Source organism: Tribolium castaneum, chromosome 2 (assembly GCF_031307605.1).
Source record: "Tribolium castaneum strain GA2 chromosome 2, icTriCast1.1, whole genome shotgun sequence".
Lineage (NCBI taxonomy): Eukaryota > Metazoa > Arthropoda > Insecta > Coleoptera > Tenebrionidae > Tribolium > Tribolium castaneum.
In genome coordinates this window covers 21,842,953-21,865,810 of record NC_087395.1, presented here as the reverse complement: position 1 = coordinate 21,865,810, position 22,858 = coordinate 21,842,953, and the positions used below count along the sequence as shown (strand labels likewise).

General features: G+C 34.3%; 1 protein-coding gene across 1 annotated transcript in view; it reads left to right on the top strand.

Annotated features, from left to right (window-relative positions):
- Positions 1 to 22,858, top strand: part of Vps13D (Vacuolar protein sorting 13D) — a 33,537-nt gene that overhangs the window by 1,767 nt on the left and 8,912 nt on the right. Inside the window, exons 6-27 of the mRNA XM_015983563.2 lie at positions 1,849 to 2,022; positions 2,070 to 3,001; positions 5,241 to 5,421; positions 5,472 to 6,400; positions 6,448 to 6,731; positions 8,765 to 9,058; positions 9,118 to 9,496; positions 9,557 to 9,766; positions 9,818 to 10,054; positions 11,757 to 11,943; positions 12,003 to 12,794; positions 14,721 to 14,883; positions 14,934 to 15,183; positions 15,231 to 15,580; positions 15,633 to 15,845; positions 15,891 to 16,045; positions 16,094 to 16,663; positions 16,708 to 17,011; positions 17,060 to 17,232; positions 19,225 to 19,959; positions 20,008 to 20,164; positions 21,733 to 22,535. Coding sequence (XP_015839049.2) covers positions 1,849 to 2,022; positions 2,070 to 3,001; positions 5,241 to 5,421; positions 5,472 to 6,400; positions 6,448 to 6,731; positions 8,765 to 9,058; positions 9,118 to 9,496; positions 9,557 to 9,766; positions 9,818 to 10,054; positions 11,757 to 11,943; positions 12,003 to 12,794; positions 14,721 to 14,883; positions 14,934 to 15,183; positions 15,231 to 15,580; positions 15,633 to 15,845; positions 15,891 to 16,045; positions 16,094 to 16,663; positions 16,708 to 17,011; positions 17,060 to 17,232; positions 19,225 to 19,959; positions 20,008 to 20,164; positions 21,733 to 22,535 — 8,472 coding nt within the window. The remainder of the gene's footprint in view (positions 1 to 1,848; positions 2,023 to 2,069; positions 3,002 to 5,240; positions 5,422 to 5,471; positions 6,401 to 6,447; positions 6,732 to 8,764; positions 9,059 to 9,117; positions 9,497 to 9,556; positions 9,767 to 9,817; positions 10,055 to 11,756; positions 11,944 to 12,002; positions 12,795 to 14,720; positions 14,884 to 14,933; positions 15,184 to 15,230; positions 15,581 to 15,632; positions 15,846 to 15,890; positions 16,046 to 16,093; positions 16,664 to 16,707; positions 17,012 to 17,059; positions 17,233 to 19,224; positions 19,960 to 20,007; positions 20,165 to 21,732; positions 22,536 to 22,858) is intronic.

Here is a 22,858-nt window from a genome sequence, read left to right as displayed (position 1 = left end):
ACGAAAAGATTTTAGATTTTTTTAAAACTGTTTGTCATCTTATTATTATTATTAAGAATAAGGAAATAGGAGATATTTGTAAATAAATAGTTTTACAGTAAGTAGATCTGTAATTTAGGAAATTAAAATGATTTTATTTTTTTTTAATTTTCAACACACTGTACAGTGTAGTCTACAAAAAGATAATTATTTCAAAAACACTGATCATGTTAACTCAATCAAACATTTAAGAAAACATAGTTTTGTAAAAGATGAAAATTCGTTTGTTTCTGAAATGTTAATAGATTTGGGGATTTATGGCACTTAGACATTTTATATAAAAAAAATAATTTTAAAAGTCTGCCGTGTTTTACTCAGAATTTGCCTTGAAGATAAGAAGAATGCTCATAAATTTTGTAACTTAATTATAAAAAAAGTTTTCTGGAAATTGTGGTGACTGAGCGTATTATTACGACTTTCTGGAAGTTTTTTCTTGTTTTCTACGTAACCAGGAATCTGTTTTTGGGCCTTTTGTTTATAAAATTAACAAACTAAAATGGTGAATTTTTAAAATTTTCTCTATAAATTGGAAACTTAGATTTCTAAACTAGATATTTGGAGCTTGGAATTTGTTTTTTTTTTAATTTGAGATTATTTCACTAGAATTTTACAAATTTATACTTTTAGATCTGGAATTTTTTTTATGTATACTATTTGAAATTTATTTAAAAAACGAAGATTTTAAATCTTAAAATGATGTCAAGATTTCTAGATCTCCAGAAATTTACTCAATTAGCTCTTTAAGTTTGTGGAATTTCCTAAATTATTTCACATTATTTACTTGTAAAATATCTTATCGCTTTTTGCGAGCACTGTTTTAATATTTCTTCTTATTCTCAGTACTTTTCTAAATCGTTTAATTTTAAAGTTTCTTTAATAAATTTAAAAAAATTTAAATAATAAATGAATCTCAAGATTTCTTCTCCAGAAATGACTTGTTTTATGCGAATTTTATTAAATTGATTAAAAAAAACAAGAATAGGTTGTACATTTATAATGAATTACAGAAATAAAGTTCCAGTTTCGTTTCTATTTTTTGTCTTATTTCATTCGACTATGGTTATTTTTTAAAGAGAGTTGCTTGTAAATTTAAAGACTTGGTTCAGTTTTTTTTATGCAAATTAACAAGACACTGAAAAACAAAATATACCGATTCAAACATTTTTTTATGAATCGTCTTCCAGACTTTTGACTAAAATAAGGCAGATTATCATACTAGTTTATAGAAGTTTGCAATTTTTTGAAATGGCCAATATTGGAGATTTTGTGTTTTGACCGAAGTTTGTTATTATTCTGATTTTGGTGTATAGATTTTTATTTTACTAGTTATAAGAGTAACTTTTTTTAAACTTAAAATTGAGGTTTTTTAAATTTGGAATTTTGATTTTTAATTTTGTATTGTGTTCTTAGCACTTAAAATTCAGAAAATTTGTAATTAGGATTTTCCGTACTTTTGTATTTTTTTGATGCTTAAGTTTTTCTGTTGCTGTCACGAATACTAGAAGAAAAACATTAGTTGAATTTTGTAACAAAAATAATTTATTTATAAAAAAAAATTATAAAAATGTATCAAGAGAGAAAACTCTGATGAAAATAAACCACTGAATTTTTAAATCGGATAACGTTACATTGGTCTGTTATTTTCTTTCTTCACTCATGCAGTAAAGTTTGCTGTTGTTCTTGTTTAACAATGGACTGTTAAATAAAAAGTCGTTGTCTTTTTCCACAAAAGACGTATTAAAAAACCAAAGCTTGGTGTTTTTGGAAAACAAGTTTCGGACAACACCAAGAAATTTTGAAAATTTTCAGATTGCAATGTCGCCAACTCAAACCACCAAACAAACCCGCCACTACATCCTCGCCCCCGTGAGCGCCCTGGCCCACGTCAAGCGCAACCGCAGCGAACAGCCCCTCAGATCTAGCGATACGCCACGTGTAGTCTGTGATTTAATTTTGGACGAAGTCCCCTTAACCCTAATCGACGTAATAAACTTTTTTCAACTTAACCACTTCTATTGCAAAACTTTCAGTGGCAATACGACCAAATCGTCAAATGCATCAAAGGCTTGGACACAATCGACCGCCTTCGCAGCTACCGCCGCTACAAACCCTCATGCTCTGTCAAGGACGACCCTCGAGCTTGGTGGTTCTACGCCATCAGTTGTCTCTACCCCGGGAAACAACCGGCGCTTTGTCGCCCCAGACCCACCCTCGAGTCGTGCCTAACACGAGCGAAGCAGAACGTCAAATACGTCAACTTGTACATGAAAATATTAGCAACCCCCAATCTGGTCCTAACCCCCGATGAGAAAAAATTAAAGGATGAGGTCGAATGGGCCCGGGATTTCGACGAGCTGAAGGTCCTGCGGGAGATTGCCATGAGATCGGTCCCGATCCCCGATCGCAATTCAACGAACGGGAACTCAGCTGGGAGGAGCATGCTGGTGCGGTGGTTCCCCCAATGGATGGGGTGGTATTCCTCCCCGGCGACTGAGCCGGAGAGCAGTGAAACGGCGCAGTTGGAGGGCGAGATTCTGCAAGTCTTGAGCGACTCAGCTGAGAATAATACGATTTTGAAGCGGGATGCGGTGTTTGGGCATTTTAATTTTTGTCTGAAGCGGGGCTGTTTGACGTTGTGTGCGTCACAAGAAGATACAAACGAGAGTTCGCCAATGCTCGAACTGGAATTTAAAAACTTGTCGTTGAATATTTTGAGTAAACCGAGGACGGCGTCACATCTGGTGGAATTGTCGCTTGGAGCGCTTTATTTGAAAGATAAAATTACGCTAAATACCATGTTTCCGGTCTTAATGGGACCGCCGGGTTTTGAAAGAATGAATTTCGGAAGGTCACAAGGGCCCAGTCCGAGGGCGAGTGTCGCGAGTCGGTTGGAGGAGGCCAATGAGCATCTGTTTTACCTGGCGTATGAGAAGAAACCGCAAAATACGGGCTGTGATTACAGGTCTGTTTTTTTTTTAAACAAGGTGTCGATTTTTTGTCAATTATAGTCTGGTCTATGGCGCTGTTAAATATTAAATGACTGTCCATTAACTTAACTCGGGATTAAACAAAACTTTTTAATGAAAAATCCGTCGTTATTTTTAACACAAAACAGTTTGGTAAAATTAGCAGTATTAGGACAGTTGTAGCAATGGAATTTTTTTTACTATGTCGTCAGGTTAATAATGGCTTTCTGGATAAAAAATAACAGTTTTGAAAATTTAATGTTGATGATTATATTATTTATTTTAAATAATTTTCGATTTCGTTGACGTGGACAAGTAATAAACTTGCTCTCTTTCTTGGTTCTGTCACCGATTAAACAATATTTTAAGAAATTAAGAGAAAAAAAATCACTTTACTTCTTAATATTGTTAAGAATTATTGAAAGGAGATTTTATTATTTTCTTAGAGTTTGTTGGAATGTGTGCTTATAGCGTACTTATTTTTAATTCAAAAATTTTGATTGTTTTTTTTTTCAATATATTTTTTTGGATGTTATATAAAAAAAATAGGATAGTTTCATTGGGAATATCTTTTTAAATTTTTTAATTGGGAATTTTTACTCATAAAAATCTATATTTTGACTTTCAGCTTTTGAATTAGCTAAGACTTAGCTGTGTTGAAACTTGAATTTTTCTATGTTATACATTAAAATCGAGAATTACTATAAACTTGTAACCTAGATTTTTCTGTGTGAACTTTTTTAATTCTGGCAAAGTAATATAAAAGGAACGTTTACAATTTTTGACTTCTGACTTACACAGAATCTTTTCTATAACTTGGAAATTTTGACTGATTAAGTTTAAAATTCTATTTTTTATGATGAAATTTTCTATTTTACACTAAAATTTTGATTTATCTTGAATGTTGATCTACACCAGTACTGAGTTCTGACTGTAAATTCTATAAATTCTTCAAGTTTTTGTCTAGGTTTTTATTCACTGTTGATATTTTGAAACCTTTGTAATAAGCTCACCTTAGATCTCAAAATACTGATGTTGTCATAGGGTTATATATAATCACTGCTTAATTTCAAACTTGAATTTTCAGTTTCCAGGTTTCGAATATATTTTTTTTAATTTAAAATTTGAACTCAAGTTCGCTATTAGCGCGAACTTATTTTGCGGCGTGTTAAGCGAATACACGATTAATGTTTGTTTTAATTTATGTATTTTCTTTGTATCTTGGATTTTTTTGCAGATAACTCGCCTAATTACGAGCTAATTAGACGATTTTGATTACACTTCAAGCAGAAACTCATTTATTTTGCGAGATATTTATCGAGACAAGCTGAAAAAATTAACAAGCACAATAATTCTGCGTATTTTATTAAGCTCTTTTGAGTTAGAGAAGGCCAGATTTAAGAAAAAATTAAAAAAAAACAACAAAACTTATCTACGTAAATAAAGGGCTTAAAGAAATATTAAAATTTATAAAATAAAATAGATAATTTATACATCCATACGTGCATATTTTAATAATTTTTATTTTTTTGTCTATTATCTACGAATTTAGTTACGTTCAACCGATTTTAATTAGTTCATTCTTGATGATAAACTCACTTATTAAAAAAATGCTGACTATAAAGTCAAAACAATGAAATTATAATTAAATAACTTTATTATTTTCCCAAATTTTAAGCTTAATAATTATTAATTCGTAAGATATCTATTTTTGACATGAGATTAATTGACTATTTATTTTTTTTTGTGTTTTTGAAGGTTTGCAAAAGCCTTCAGACTAAGAAAATTTCGACAAATCTGAAGGTTTATCTCAAATCCCGAATTTTGTCACTTATAATTTGCAATTTTGTTCTACCGAACGAAACTTTCTCTTTCTCTTAGAATTCAGGCAGATATTTTCTCGGAAATTTTACATCAAACGCTCACTTCTATTCTGGAAATTCCGAAATTGAATTTCCAGACTTCTGAGAATGAAAACTACAATTTGCAGTTTTTGGTTTGGGATTTTTATTCCCAGTTTTTTTTTAACTTTTATTGTTTTTTTTTTCGGTTTTGTTTTTGGGCTTTTAAAGGAATTAATTAAAGGCTCAGAATCTTCAAAATTTATAATTAAAATGTGATTTAAAACTCGGTATTTTGAAATAAACCCAGAGTTTTTATATTCAAGTATCTATTTGTTTGGAGTAGAATAATAATAAAGAATAACTCTCTGAATGTTTTCGTTGATTCTTTAAGGTTGTGCATCCGTTCGAAATGTCTGGACGTCGTCTACCAGCCAAACGCCGTGCGTTGGCTCACCGAATTCCTCTGTTTGCCTCACCAACGCGACATCACCCACTCACGCATCGAAGCGATGAAAACACGAACCAAAAAAGAACTCATCAAAAACTGGGAACAAATCTTAGATGGCCGCGATGTAAAAAAAAAAATTTGCATCAGTCAAAAAAATATCGTATATTATTCCAGGTTGCTAGAACCACCTGGGAACTAGAACTGGACATATCCGCTCCTCAAATAATTTTCGTGGAGCAATTCACCGACAACAATTCCGCAATGGCTGTGATCGACTTCGGTCGCCTTCAACTGAGCAATCACCCGACTTTACCCGAAATCACGCGCCCCCAATTCATGACCAAAGAGAGCGAAGACGAGGAGAAATTCGTTACGCCTTGTTCGACGCCACCAGCGAGCGAAGCGAGTGACTCAGAGGAGCACACTTTGGAGCTTTTGCCCAATTTGGAGGCGGACATGAAGGGGTCGTTTTCGGAAAAATTGCTCTATCATCGGTTGTACGACACTTATTGTGTCGAACTGACCGATCTTCAAATTTTGATCGGGAAAGTTAAAGATAACTGGCGTTATGCCCACAATAAGGGATCTTCCACACTTCATGTCCTCGACCGGTTTAATATTTCGCTCCAAATTGAAAAACGGGTGATTCACACGTCCGATCCCCACTATCCCAGTCTTATTATCAACACCAATCTTCCAAAACTAGTCGCACATTTGAACGAGAGTAAAATCACAGCTGCGAGGACTCTCTTTCATATAATTACAGTCACCGGTCTTCCTTCACCGTTCAAAAGCCCGGAAAATCCGGTCGAAGTTATCACAGACACCGGCCAAGATGAGGACGAATCTGCAAGTCTTGACACAAGTCTCGAAATGTCCCGCTTGTTAATGGTTCAGTTCACCGTTGACCATTTATCACTGGAGGTTCAAAGTCGGGGCCGTTGTGTGGCGGAGTTACAAGTGGCAGGGGTTAAAGTTGCGTTCACCAAGCGCCCCCACGATATCAGTGTCACTTTAACCGTTCATAGTTTATTGCTGGTTGATGCCTTGCAGACTTTTGGGCCCGATTTTGAATTGTTGATTGCGAGTCATAAGCACGTGGGGTGAGTTTATTTTTTTGGGGGGTTTAAAAGGGTGACTGTTGTTTTAGGATGGATTCGATGTCGGGGAGTTTGAGGGATAGTGAGCCCACGTCGCCCACAAGTCCGGCGAGTCCGGACCCCACTTTGGGGCGCACGGGGGCCACTTCGCCCATTGCCTTAAAACAGGCTTTGAGTAGTTTGGCGACTTCGCCACCGAATAATTACGGGGGCCCTCCGAGGCCTCCGGTGATTTTTGATGCCGAGGCTTTGATCTCGATAGAGGTTTTGATTGTGACGGGGGCGGAGCCCGTCCAGATTGCCAATATACAGTTCAATAATCTGGATATTATTGGTAAGTATTTTTTTTATTTTTTGAATTTTTTTTAACTCTTAAGCTAAAAATAAACTATTGTTCTTGACAAAGCTAAATTTGCTTTATTATCTTGACAAATTGTGAATAAGTTTGGATAAGAAAAGGAAAAAACTTGCAAATTGTTAAGTTTGGAAAAAAATGTTTACGTGAATAGTCAATAGTCTTTGTATTAATAAGAAAAGAATAAAGCTTACTAGTTTTTATTTTGATTTAAGATATTTGTACAAATTCTACGTAATCAGTAATCATTATTCTTAGAGATAATGTTAAAAAACTGACTCGGAAAATATGAATCAGACAGACAACGAAGTTCAACAAAAGCTTTTAAAAATATTTAACTCTACTCCTACGGTTAATTTACCATCTCCAGAAAAACTCACTTTTTGGTTAGGAAAAATCTAAAACTGCTTCTAAATCAAAAACTATTGTGGGTTTTTTAAAGAACGTCACAAAATTTTTTAAATAAAAATTTTTTGACACATATTTTGGAAATAATTGAAAATCTAAGTTCCTTAAATAAATGTTACAAGTTCGACAAACAACGAAATTAAAAAAAAAAGTAGGAATACAAATAACAAATACCGACAACACAGCCGACAATAAAATTTTATTGCTCAAATCAACGTAAATACATTCAAAAGATTTTTTTTTAACTTACAAAATTTAAACTTCAATAGTCATTTGGACGAAGTGACCATTGAATTTGAATTTCATAGTCCATTTGATAAACAACAAGTTTTGAAATAAAGAGAAACTTGAATAAAACTTAAATGCAATTAAAAATAAATTAAAGAATGTCAAAAACACGTTTTAAACGTCGATGACGGCAAAACTATTCGAAAAAGTAAATCTATTTTTATGCATACCTATGTAAAATGATCCGGGGAATCGACTGGCGTCGAGAAAAGTGTCAAATTTTTTATAGATTTTAAGTCATAAATTTTATTTCAATTTTTGCTTTAGTTTGCAATTTTCTCGCAAACTATGCTACTAATCGAAAAACATCGATTTTTTTGAGAAAAATAGATTGTTTAATAGTTTTTCAATAGGGTCTAATAGTTTGGGAGTTATTGTCCGATAAATATCGAAAACAATATGTTGAAGTATTTTCACACTCACTATTCAAACGTCGATTACGACAAAACTATTTGAAAAAATAAAATTATTTTGATGAAAGCCTACGTAAAATGAAATCGATTGGCGTCAAGAAAGTCGCTAAATTCTCAGTAATTTTTTAGTTGCGTGTTTTATTTTCTTGATTTTGACTTTTGTTTGCATCAATTTTTCGAAAACTATTAATCGAAGATCAATAATTTTTTTTATTATAAAAATAGATTAAAGAGCTTTCCAACGATAAGAAACATAATGGGGTTAAAAATATTTACACACTCACTATTTAAAGGCCGATTACGTCAAAACTATTAGAAAAAGTGAAACTATTTTGATTTAAACCTATGTAAAATAATTTGTTAAATCGATTGCCGTCGAGAACATCTTTAAATTCTGAATAGTTTTTAAGTTACGAGTATATATTTTTGCTTTTGTTAGCATTTTTTTTGAAAATGATAAAATACAGAACAATAATCTTTTTTGAGAAAAATAGATTATCAAAAAGCTTTACAACGCTAATAAACATAATGATGTTACGTCTATTATGTAAACCTATGTAAAATGATCTGGGGAATCGATTCGCTTCGAAAAATTTGTTAGTTTGTTTAGATAAATACAAGTAAGATTTTTCTTACTTTTTAATAATCATTTTATCAAACAATTTCAAGTCAAACGTTTCCCTTAAAAAAAAATAAAACTTTTCATTTCTCAATAAAGGATATAAATTATCACCACCAGCTTTATTAGCAACTGTTCTTTTCCCTAAAAGTTTATGATTTTATTTATTTGTTGTTCAAGAACTTTGACTTGCAGAAGTAAACAGTCTTTTTACTAAGATCTAAGCTAGAATTTGCTTCGTTTTTGACCAAACTTTACGCAAGAATTTGTAATTTGAATTGCAGCAAATCAGGAAACTCTTGTCGAACTAATCGGCTTCACCCAAAGAGTATTCCCAAAGTCGCAAAAAGCGAGCAACCTGAATTTACTATCAACGGTTTCCTCAAAAGTCCGCGAGACAACCGCATCGTCGGAATCACTTCTCGAAGAATCATCAAAATTCGGTTCAACCGAACTTACATTCGACTTCCACCGCTTAAACGTCCTCCTCCTTCGAGGAGTCGTCAGAGACGGCGTACTTTGCGGTAAAAAAATCTGCACTGCGACTATGAGTGACGCGAAAATTCAGGCAACAGTAGGTAAACCTTTCATCCATCACGGCCATACAATTTTTTACCCGATTTTAATTGTACAACAGACCATAAAGTGGAAGTTGAGGGTTCTTTAGGCGGCCTCCAAGTCCTGGACTTGACCCCTGAAGGCCAAATGCACCAGCGCATCATCAGCGTGGGCCGAGACCCCCTCATGGAGACCATGCACCCGTTGTACACAATGTCGGTGCCGCATGAGGACAACCGGACGGCTTTCAGCTTCAAAGTTGTGCGAAGTTTACAGACAGACGCCCAGGACGTGGCCGATGTTACCGTCCGGATGGCTTCGTTGTGGTACACGCACTCGCCACAGTTCGTGATGGAGCTGCAGTCGTGTGCTTCCGAATTCAAGCAATACTTATCGAACTTGGCGCGCTCGATTCGCACTGCGGCCACCGACATGGCTTTGGGGCTAGTTCATGCCAGGTTAATTTATTCACAGCGCTGGTCAAAGCGAAAAAATCACCTAACTGGGTTTATTTGCAGGGCTGAAGCTTTGGCCCAGTCTTTGTACATGAACGCGCGCTTATCGTCGTCGATCTACGGCAGCGCCTTGTCATTTTCCGAGTGTTCTTCGCCGCGGAAACGAAGGCGGAGCAGTTCGATGGATCCGTCTGGGTATTCCTCAGCCAGAGATACAGTGCCTCAAACGCCCTATAGTCCTGACGATGACGATAATTTTTTCATAGATTTGAGGCAAATTTGAGTCTTGTGAGTGTGTCGGTTGTGCTTATTAAGTTTTTTCAGGTTGGATGTTGAGTTGGACAGTCCTGTTGTTGTTCTTCCACAAGCGAGTAACAGTCCGAAAGTTTTTGTCGCACATTTGGGCAAAATTAGTGTCAGTAATAAATACGAGAGTGATTTTGAGCCCAATGGTCACGATTTTGAATACACGGAGTTTAGAATTGAACATTATAACGTGGAAATACGTGATATGAATTTGTTTTCGGTTGATACGAGCAATCGCAGAGTGCCAGGACCAATGTAAGTCATCAATTTTTTTTATTTAAATTAATCTGAAAACTGTACGCGATGACATTGAATTGTAACATGTTCACAACGTAAAAAAGGCCATTTGGCCAATTAATATAAATTTTTTCCGACGAAGTTTTATTCGCATTCAAAGTGTCTTGAAAACATATTTTTTTACTTCTTTATACTTGTATTCTGACAGTAGTATTATGTTATTTACCAGATTTCAAATCTCAGTTATTTTAACAAAATTTATCTGTTTTTTTGATTTTTTGTCGGTGATTTTTAGATCTGTTTTAACAAAATTTCAAAATTTGCCAATTTAGTTTAAAACACCAATTTTGACCAAATTTTTTTTTCGGCGATATTGTTTGAAAAAAACTTGGTTATTACTTTAAAACCGTGCGTAAGCATTGTACACGTATTGAAATAAACATTATTTAAACTAACTGTGTTTCTGCCAAACAAAAAAAATGTGATCTTTGGTTTTGAACTATAATTATTGCTTTTTCTGGCTTATTTTTTTCAGAATTTTGAGAGAAAATAGGGTATGCCAAAAGGAACGAAATGCCATTTTGGCTTAATTTGGAGACTTTTGGCGTGATCTAGCAAAATATCGCAAAACAAATGAAAATTGGATTTTGAAATATGCTTAGACGTTGAAAAACGTCAACTAAAATCGAGCACAACAAACAAAATAATGTAATCTTTGATCTAATTCCGTGATTTTTTTGGTAAATTCTTCGCATTAAAGGCAACCTCTGTTGTGTGTTTATTATTTGATTTTTTTTTCTTCAATATAACTTTGTGAATTCTCCAATTTTAGCGTTGGAAATGAATTCATTAAATATCTTTCCTCAGAAGATCCGTTGAAAAAACGTGTTCATTACGAAAATAACTACTTTAGAAAAAATGTCATAGGACCGTCATATTGATTTTTAAAGTACTCTTGCTCTTACTCTTGCATCTGCCGTTATAAATTTTATAATAATATTACGCATTTTTTTATACGAGTGTATTACTTCCTGTTGATAAGGAACTCACATTTTTTCAAATTTGAGTTTTATTTTAATACAGCCTAGCTTTAAAACTTGTTTTTACTAATCCTTTCAGTAATTCTGATTTTAATTAAATTTATCAGCGCTTTTATTGTTTTATTTGGATTCGACTTTTGAACATGTTGTCTTTTATAAGTTTTATATTGAAGTTGAAACTAGAGTTAACAAATGACAATAGTTAATTTTAGTTTTGACTAAACATGTCTTTATTAAAACTATTTGAATTTATAACTAGAGTAGGCGGTTTTGTCTTTATGATTGATAAACTAGTATAAACTGAGGAAACAAATGTATTCTAATTGAATATACCTTTTGTTCAAAACATAATTATTTAGCCCTTCAGGTTGACTAATTTTTATTTAAATTATAAAAACTGGTAAAGTCTTTTCTAATTATAAATTCAAATGATCACATCGTAGTTTTTACTAATCCGTTCAGTTATTCCAGTTATTTTGTTTTATTTTTGAGCACGTTGCACTTTTAATGTCACGTGGTATATATCATGGCCAACTGCAGTAAACAGAGTATTCCAAGTTTAACCGCCCACCAAGAAATAAATACTAGTTTTATTAGAGTTAGCATTTATTTTTTTTTGAATGGTAAAACTTGGAATATCTTTGTTTTGGAACAGCACTCGTCTAAAACAAAAATTTTAGGATAAGCAAACCCGAAGTCCTATACAGTTGCAAATCGTCAGCCAAACCTATCATACACGACACAATTTTACAATTAAAAATCGAACGCGAAATCAACAAAACCTTGCAAACGACACACAGCAGCGAATCGAATCTTTTATTCGACGACGACGAAAATACAAGTCATCCATTCACAGAAAACATTTACGTAATTTAATTCCGTCATTTTGATTGAATTTATTTAATCAGCGAAATTATAAATTTTAGATTAAAGGCAGTGTTGTAAACGATCTGAAAGTGTCTTTAACTCGCACACAATACGAGCAACTTTTAGACACTTTACAGTGGCTGACTTCCCCACCGGTCATGGTGGACATACAGGGTGTTTCCCGCACTAATATCAAGCCAGCAAACATTCTTTCCGACATCAGCGAGGAAGACACAGGGGTGACAACCCTAAACATGGACCCCCACGTCCGCGCAAAACTATTCCCAGCAGTCCAAACAACCCGCCTTAAACCAGCGTCACACAGCAACGTTTCTTTGCGAGTTTTATTCGAATTGCCCGTTTTCACGATTGAATTACGCGGGGATTCCCCGACTGGCGAGCAAGGCCTTGTCGATCTCTCATTCCGCGACTTTATCTTCAACTACGAAAAATGTCACCTCTACGAAACCAACATCCAAGTGTCTCTCCGCTCGATTTTCATGGAAGATTTGCTCCAGCCGGAGAATACGAAACAAAGGGCGATGGTTATCTCATCTTCCGGGAACGATGTTCCCCAAAATTCGGCTTGTGTCTCTAGATCGTGTCCCGATGTTTCGTATTTGCCGCATTTTAATAGCCCATCGCACGGCTCACTTCCGGACCATCTGGAGACGGCGAGGGTTTTCGGGATGCGACCGGTGAAAATCCAGGAAAAGGTCGATGTTGTGTGTCCGAGCACGCCGCCCCCCTCTCCCTCACAAGGGAGGATCAGGCCCGAGAGGAATTTGGTGCTGATTAGTACGCTGCTAGTGGACCCTTCAGCGCCCAATTTTAGCACAACGTATAAATCGGTAAGTCGATTTTTTTATCAAAAAATGATAAAACGAGGGAAAAGTTGAATTAAACACCACTTTTTTTGAAATCAATTGATTTTAGTTTTTTGGCAAGTTTTTAAAAATGAGTTAGAGAAAGAGAGATTTCTTCAATTTAACATTTTAATGAAATTATCATTGTTAATACAATATTTTTTTAAATGAAACTGTACTGGGGTAACAACTGCTGACAGAACTTTTTTTGTACTATAAGATTTATTTCTAAATTAATTCTGAAACTACTTTAAAAAAAAGAATAATTTTAACCCGGCGCATCCACCATTTTTTGAAGTGCAGGCTGTTTCGTCTAAACCTTGCATTTGAAGTTCAAAATCATAATTATCTTTATTCTAACTCCAAGAAGAAGAAGAAAACACATGATTTTGCTTAAAAATGGCTAAACTCGTCGTCAAAAACCTAGATTCGCTAGAAAAAATTATTCATTTATCAGTTATGTTGAAATAAGTAGAATAATGTGTTGTTTGAGGTTTTTGAGTAATTTGAAGGAATGTTTATTGATTTAAATGTTGATTCTAATTAGATTTTTTTGGAAACATACAAATCCGCATGTAATTTAAAATGACGTAAATACCCTTAGTTTTATGCTTCAGTGTCTTAGCCTTTTTTTGTAATAAAATGGTATTTCTGACTGTTAAAGGAATCATTATCTGGACGAGGGGAAAAGTTTAGGGTTTTTTTGTTTGGCAATTTCCGACTTACTTGGTGTGTTTGTGTGAAAAATGAGTTTAAAGATTATTTTTTTATTGTTACGCTTTACATTCTGACTAAACATTTTATTTTGTTAAAAATGAATTGTTCTGTTAATACTTTTATTACTGATGTAGGCACTTATACTCCTTATCTTCTCATTTTAATGAATAGTTAAAAAAAAGTTACACTTGTTAGAACTTATGTTGAAAATTATAAATATTTGATAAAATAAAGCGATTTCAGTCTTTTTGAAGCAATTTTTATTTATAAGGAAAAAATCGTTTGAAATAAAATATTTTCAACGAAACTGACTCGCAAATTGCAGTTTTCAGCCAAAATAAAGCAATGTGAACCATTTATTACCTTGTTTTCTAAAGCACAAATTGTTGAAAGACAACTAGTGAGCAAATAGTCGTTTTCTATAAATATGAGGCGACTTGAGCCATTTGAAAGCATTTTAACGGATTCTTAAGCGAGAAAGTTAGAAATTCACTTTCTTTAACTAAATTAATACTTTCATCGTAATATTTGAATTATACTAGTGGTTAAACGGCCGTTTTTTGACGTTATTAAAGCGGTTTAAGTCTAAAATGATAATTGTATTTTTTTCTCAAAATTTTTATTAGCTGATTTTTTTAGTGAGATCGTTTTTTTTGGTATTTACAGAAAACAAAGCTTACTAAAAAGGCTTACGACTTTGAAAAAATAATTAAACTACTATTCCTTTTTAGGGCCTTAATAATTATTGATACATAGTTTTTCTTTTCTCCAATTATTTTGGCATCGAAATGTTTTTAGGCAAATCAGTTAAACACAACGGAACAGTTGAAAAAATTATGTATAGGAATTTTTTTTCACAAGGTATAAGCTGTCATTTCCACAGTTTTGATTTTTTTTCAAGAGGTCACTTTTATTTTACAAATGGCCAGATATTAAAAATATGTGCTTTACTCTCCCGATGTGTAATAAAATTTCACAATAAAATTACGAGGAAAAATTCGCGTAAATATTTTGATCACGAAAAAAATGGATACATCTTGTATTTTTCGTTTAAAACGGGTAGATTATAGTCTTAAATTTGAAAAAATGTTTATTTTCATTACTTTACAAACAAGTTCACTTTAATTTTCATTGTTATTGTTTTTTTTCTCGAAATAAAATATAAATAAAATAAAAAAAATCCGCTATTTACAGATCCAAAGAACGACTTCTGTCGATTTCAATTGCTTAGATCTGGTCGTAAGTGTGGAATCGTGGGTTGTGGTTATAGATTTCTTCAGTGCTTCCCCTTCGAATTCTTCGCAAAATACATCAGCACTGTCGGTTAGTGCCCCAGCCAGTGACGATTCACAAAATGGTACATTTATCCTAACTTTTTGTATAAAATTTGTGAAAATATCTTTTAAGTCAAAAAAGAAAACACTGAAACCATCATCACCGTGAGATCCTTAACTCTGGTGCTCATGCGACCCGAAATCGAAGTCGCTAAAGCAAACATATCGAACGTTGACATTTCTGTAAAAACGAGCGGTTTGTTTAAAGAAGTTCGGGGTAAGTTGGGGTCAATGTCGCTGTTGGATTTGACACTACATGGCCAACTGTATCGTGAGAGATTCATAACAGCAGGAAAGCGGGCTTTACAGTTTAGCTACATCAGGTATTAGGACACTGAGTCGAATAGAATTTTTTCTACGGCCGTTTTAGAGACTCAGGAAACAAGTCACTAAATTACGATGCTCAATTATCAATCGAGATGTCCTCAGTGATGTACGTCCACACCAAACGATTCGTGGCCGAACTACAAGCCTTTTTCAACCATTTCACGCAATTACAAGCCGTTATGAAAAGTATCAGAGCGGCCACAAGCGGGCAAACAATACGCGACGACCCGTTAAAACTATCACTCGTTCTTAAGGCCGGGTCTCCAATGATCCTCCTACCAGTCAGTTCGAAATCATCCGATTTATTAATCGTGGATTTGGGGCAACTTTTAGTCACAAACTCGTTTAAAATGTCGGGAGACTCGGGAACTATCAGTGTTGTGACAAATGACGGTAAATCGTGTTTTTTTTTATTTTTTCCAACTCATTGAGGAGAAATCTTTAGCGAAAAAATGCCTACTTGATGTTATGATGATCGAACTGGACAACATGGACTTGTATGCTGGGGTCAAAGAAAACGAGTTCAATCCGGCCCGGAAGGGGGCCTTCAAACTGGGGTACGGGCAAGTGACCAAAAAGGGGCCCTCCCTCTTGAAGGAGAAGTTTCAGTTCAAATTGCAAGTCGAGCGGAATTTGACCAGTAGCATTTGTCACAACGGTATAACTATTTTTTGAACGAACATTTCAAAAAATCGTTTTTTAGTGCCGGATATGAGCATTTACGGCCAGTTGTCTACTCTGGACGGCTTGCTAGACCTGTCCCAGTATCGCTTAATCCGCGGTCTGCTCGCTTTTAACTTAGGTGAAGACACTGAGCGAGTGCTGCCCTCTGTGAGCCCACCGCCAGTCAATGCAGACGTAAGCCGACTTGTGATTGGTTGAATTGTTTTAATTTGTTGCTTCCAGCCAAACATACGCGATATTTGGACTTTGTCGTCCTTGAAATTGGACTTACAAAATGTCACTCTGTGTCTCCAAACCAATCCGAACACTGCGCCACTCACTTGCATCAATTTTATCAAGTCGAGACTAACAGTCGAGACTTTTAGTAACTTGAGCCAAGACATTGATTTGATATCTCAGGAAATATTGATAATGGACACACGTTTTAATGATGTAGTGGCTGAAAAACGGCCCAACGTGTTCCAGAATATCCTGCAACCAATCAAAGACTCGTCGAAGCAGGAAAATCTAGTCCAGGCTGAGATCCACAGTCGGAAAAGACAGGACCATTTCAAGTACACAATTCTGTTGAATAATATGAGACTGATGGCGATTTTTGACTGGTGGGAGGCCGTTCAAAAGTACATATTTCAGGAAATTGAGAACGTTTCAAGCAGTCCTGAGCACCAGAAAGTTGTGACTAGTAAAAAAATAGACGATATACCGTTTGAGCTCAAACTGAACATCACGGATTCTGAGCTTGTTGTGCTCGAAAATACGTCACAGTGGGACTCGAATGCCGTCATTTTGAAAGTAATTAAATGATTTTTTGTGATTGTAATTTATTTGGTTTTTAGAGCACAACTGTGATTACCTACAAGCCGAACAACATCGAAAAACCGCTTTCTTGCAGCTTAAATAATTGCGAGATGTTTTCGTGTATTTTGGGAATGGAGGACGAGACCGCGCTCTCGATCATTGATCCGGTCACACTTAACATGGACATAAATAAGGACAATATTTTGGAAGCGCAGCTGCAGTTTTTAACAGTGAGATTGTCTTATCACGACATGTGTATGTTTTTGCAGATGTTGAACTCGCTTCCGAGGCAAATGTTTGCCAATAAGGAGCAAGATTCGCCACAGGATGTTATAGCCAAAAGTAGGTTAAAGTTAGCGAAACGGTTAAGGTTAAGAGAATTTTTTTTAGGTCAAATAGCGCGACTTACGACTTTGGGTTTCAAGACTGAGGATTGTATGAAAGCGCTCGAAACGTGTGAAAATAATTTAGACGATGCGGCGTTGTGGTTGATTCAGAATGCGGCGAGTTTTCATAATAATAATGAAAGTGATCGGTCGCCTCTTAACATCAAAGCGGTTGAGGTAAGTCCGGCATTTATTTGCGGAGGACTAAAAGTAGGAGGCGAAACGACTTCAAGACTACTCAGTTTTCTTTTCTAAATTAATTTAAAACAATCGATTAAATTTTCGCAAAAAAATATTAAATCTTAGAAACCTGCATTCATATTTTTCAAAAAACTGTGAATTTGCTCAAAAATGTAATAAATGGTTAAGGGAGAATTAAATTTTCGCAAAAAAGTCGTCAACTCCATACCTCTATCTGCAGCAGTTGAAGTCCCAAAGACATTAAAAATTCCAAAAAAAAAGATAAAAAAAACGAATGATAGGTTTTGTTTTAAGCAATTTAAACCTAGATACTTCCCTAAGACTTAGCAGTAGTAATAGTAAGTAGAATAATTTTTATCGCAAGAAATAGCCGCAAGACTGCTCTTAAAGCAGTAATTTAAGTGACCATATAACTTGTGTTGCAATATTTTTTTTATATTATTTTACTACGTTATTTGAAGGGGTCTTGCCATCGGACTTCGGTAAGTATTTGTATTCACGGTGGTTGCAAATAATAATTGTCTGCTTGTCCTTCGAGCCGGATATTAGCAGAATCCGCTGATGTGTTGTGTTAGAATTTTATTTTAGAATGACTAATGCAAAAGTGAAATTAGTTTTCGGATTTTTTTATATAATTTCTTGCTTGTTACATATTTTGTTAAACGGTAAGTAGGTATAAGTATTTTGAAGGATTTTTAAAAATATTATCTTCGGTAAAGATTTATAAAAAACTGGATATTTGCGATTTATTTCATAGTTTTCAAAAGGCAAATACGTTAGAAGATACAAAAAAAAATTAGTGAAGTAATTTTCGTTCAAAAAAAGTTTCCGGCACCATATCAGCGGTTTATGTTCGTTCAAAAGTCATTTCATCATTTTACTACGGTTTGTTTTTTCTGTTAATTACATATTAGAGGGCAATTTAAACCTAAACTATTTGAATAAAATGCCCGAACAGGTCAACACTCTTTCAAAAAACTACATGATCCTCAACTTAATTTAGAATTTCGAATAAAATTAATTTAAAAAGTGATTACTGGAAATTTTAGTTGGCATCAATAAAGAACTAACAAAATTCAAATATTTAACAAAAAACAATAATTTCTTTATTTAAATAAAATTGTCATCCACCAGTCCTTTCCCAGTGAACACATTTCTGGACACACTTTTCTTATACAGAGAAGTTCTCCGTATAATGGGAAACATTAATTCTTAAATATAAATTTTGTGGTATATTAGATAAAACGTACCTACGACTGTTTTCTCTTTTAAACTGAACATAGGTATATTTAAAAAAATTCTTTCCGTAAAATGAAGAAACTTACGTCGATTATTTTTTGGCAAAATAACAAACTTGGAGAAAAACTTGTCTACCTAATATTCGAAAAATTTGTAATGCAGCATTTGATACAAAACTGTTAAAAAGATTAGAGATTAGAGATTTCTAATTAAAGAAATGCCAATGTCTCAAAAAAAATTGAGATTGAGTCAAGAATAGTGAAAAAAAAGATTTTTCAGAATGTTTGTCAAAACGAGGAAATATTTGTAGTAAATTTACTAATAATAAAATCGAAATTTTTGTCTCTGATTATAAAAGATAAGCCAAAAATCAATCATAAATGAATTTTTTGTTTGTTTTTCTGTAATTTGTCTCGAATAAGCTACGTATTATTTTTTAGTCCTCCGAGCCGGATACTAGTGAATATTATTTTAGCCAAACTTATCTGTCGGACAGAAGTAAATCTATAAATAATTGGGGGTTCGTTTGTATCCGCGATAATAATTTTTTGCTTGTCACCCATTTACTGGAGCCATTATACTAGATTTAACTAGGTTTTTTACATTGTTTTTGGTCAATTTGAAGCGGTAACTTTGTTTCTTACAATAAGTATTTGTTGTATACGTAGTTTCCTCCTAATATTTTAGCCCTCCGTACATTATCACTCAGTTCTGACAATTATTTTTAAGGTCAAGGCGAATTGCATTTCAATATGTATCATTGACGATTGTGGCGACTCTGACGTCCCACTCCTCGAATTATCTTTCTCCCAGCTGAACCTACACCAATTGCTACCCGAATTCGACATAAACGACCCAATTTACCCCCAAGGAACACTAGAATGCGTCCTAGCTGGCGACTACTACAACCGGGTTTTATCCGGTTGGGAGCCGGCGATCGAACCCTGGAAGTGCAAAATTTCATGGGAAAAATCCCTAACCAAAGACCTGAAACGCAACAGACTGAACCTAAAGGCCGAATCGTCCGCAATCATCAACCTCAACATAACATCAACCCTAGTCGAGCTCTACAAGCAAGTCAAGGAGAACTGGACCAAAGACTACTACAGCGGAAACGACCAAAGGGACAACTCGATGAGCTACCGTCGACGATCGCCTTTTGTCCCTTTCGCCCTCAAAAACGACACAGGCTCACCCCTACATTTCACAACTCTGATCACCGAAATAAATAAATTTAAGGCGGTCTCCGACTACCACAAAAATGACTCTTGGGTTCTGGTGGCCCCAGGCGAGACTGTCCCTTTTTCGTTCCAAAATCGGGTCAAAATGAGACACCACGACTCGCATAAAATGAAAATGCACCAATTGGGGGTCAAAGTTGAGGGGTGGCAACCCCTAACGCCAGTTACGGTGGATAAAGTCGGGATCTACTTTCGCATAACACATGCTCAGATTCAAAATAGGGTATTTCACTCCATTTTGCCAATAAAGAAAATAACTGTTTGGTTTTAGTCACAAACTGAAGTTCCGTCTGCTCGAATTGTCTTCGATATTTCTCTCGAAGGCTCGGCTCGCAAATTAATTACAGTGCGGTCGGCTCTTGTAATTATCAATAAATTGCCCCATTCGATTGATCTTAAGTTGGAAAGTCAGCTGCCCCACGCTGCGGGTACGTAATTTTTATTTATTTGGAAAGTTTGTTCGGGTTCGATGACTGAAAACTGGTCTCTATATTTAAAGTTTTCTGCTGGAATTGCCTTTATTATGCAAATTTTTGTAAAAGTTCTAATCCTCTTTCTAGATAAAGCTAGAAACTTCATTTTTTTTGATAAAAATTTTGCAATGAATGTAAAATAGATTGTAACGAATATAAATACACAAGTTTTAATTTTGGTAAAAGAACATTAAGGGAACTTTTTGTAACATTTAATTTATAACTGTGTAGTGGAATGTTTAAGTAAGATGCGAGATTTTTTTTTATTTTAAGAAATAATTATGAAATTATGAGCTAACAAGTGGTGCAAGAATCACTTCGTTATATTTATGTTTATATTTATTATGTTATTGCAGTGTCACTTAAACAAATAGTTAATTTTTTGTAGTTAACATTACGTAAATTGGTCATAAATGACAATATAAATAAATTTTACTTTTTTTTATTTTTTTTAAATAAGTGACTTTCTAATTCAAAAATAAGCTAAATCACTCAAAAAATGGCTGAAGTCACCTAACTAAGTAACCTAATAACCATTCTTTTTTTAAATGAACAGCTAAAAACAGCTAAAAAATTGAACGCTTTCAAGTCAGAGGAAAATCGGCAGTTTACCAGTCTTACGACAATGATTATTTTGCAAATAAAATTAAAAAAAATATTGCTTTGTACTTTTTTTCGTGCAGTTTAACTAATAAAATGTGGAGGATTCTTTAATATAAATATGTAGGTGATAATAGTTTCACTGTATGTGTGATTATATGGATTATTTACCTGCATTTAAAAACTGTTCGTTTATCAGTTATTTTAAAAATTTTTGTAAATACGAATTTGAGAATTTTTTTTTTCAATGACATTTTTTTACTTCTTGGTCTTATTACAGTAACTTTAGATTGCAATAACTTGGCATGTGTTACAGATTCTTTAAAAAAAATGAAAATTCTAGAAAATTTTCTATTACGGTGGGGAGACAAAAATAAATAGTAGAAAGAAAAATGTTAAAAATAAACTAATTACAGCACTTTGCCAAGTTGTAAAAAGATTGATTATTATTTTTTAACATTTGTGCTACTTCCAATTTCAGGAACATCTCGCAATGTTTTTTTCTGTAAGATGGTACTGCTTTGACAACTGATTTTTGTTAATTTTTTATAATGTACGTTTTTTTTTGTTTTTTTTTATTTTTAAACAGCTTCAGTCAATTTATTATTGTCTGTAGCTATTTTTCTGGCTGTTTCAAATTGTCGAATTTGGTATTAATCTATTGTATGATTATTTTAAATTAATTTATATTAAATTTTACCTTTTCAGATGAATTAATTTTGTCACCTTATATTCGATAAAATATAAATTGAAGCAATAAAAGCTCTTTCTTTTTGAAAAAATTGCCTCCACAATTTTTCTTCTGCTTGTCCGACTGTATATCTAATTTAAGTTTTTCATTTTTTTTTACAAAAACGTCTTTTTCATAATGAAAATAATGAAATAAAAAATGCCCTTTTTTAATTGTCTTAATTTTAATTTAGTTACGATGTGGGCCGCAAGCAAGGTGTTCAGCATCGAAAGTGGTGCCAAGCTGGCTGTGCCAGTGGTACACGCCCATTCGTTGATAACAGCGCGCCCTGCTGGGTTTTCCTACAATTACACGTACTGTTCTCCGGCCTTATCATGGTCCCAAATGCCCTCCTATCTCGATTCGGTCTACGAAGTCCGAATTTGTCATTCGCATAAAGGTCACCTGTACCGCTTTTGCGCCCAAATGGTGAAAGAAGCACACTCGACTGAACGAAACATCCATTTGGGGCAACCAGCTCACCGAATAATTCTACTCCCAGCAGTTAAATTGTGCAATCTGCTGCCGATTGATTTGAGTTATAATTTGTCGGGGGATAAGGGCCGGGTGTCGGCCGGTTCGAACGCTGCGATAACTAATGTCGATCTTGATAAAACTATCGAACTGGACGTGCTTTTGGAAAATTTCAAAACCACGAACAAAGTCATAATACCGCTAGGGACTATGGATTTTAAGTGTCGGATTAATCTCGAGGATGAACGTGGCAGGAAGTTATTTTTGTCGGTTGTTGTTTCGCCAAATAATGGTGCAAAATTGAAAATAGCAATATCAGCGCCTTATTGGATAATTAATAAGACTGGGCTACCGCTTGTTTTTCGTCAAGCGGGGACGTCGCATGAAAGTGCAGGACAATTCGATGAACATGAAATTGCAAGGATGGTCAGTCCTTTGCTGTTTAGTTTTTCGGATCAGGAAGCGAGTCCGACGATAAATGCGAGAGTGGGGAATTATGTGATACGAGATGGATCGCCTCAGGTTAGTGCACTGTGTTTTTTTTATATTTTTCTCGTAAGATAAACGATAAAGTTCAATATTTTGAATTATCGCATTTTTCGCAAACACCGACTTTAGGGAAACTATTAATAACTATTGGGAACTGTAGTCGACGTAAAAAATAATTTTAAGACGGTGTCTTGAAAAAAAACTTCTCGAAAGATGGCATGAGTTTCGATTTTTTATATCGACTAATATAAAATAAATAACAGCAACATAAAATTACAAAACATTTTTTAATTTAAAAAGACAAAAGTTACATGTAATGAAAGTTTTCACTTGATATTCACTGTTTATTTTTTTTT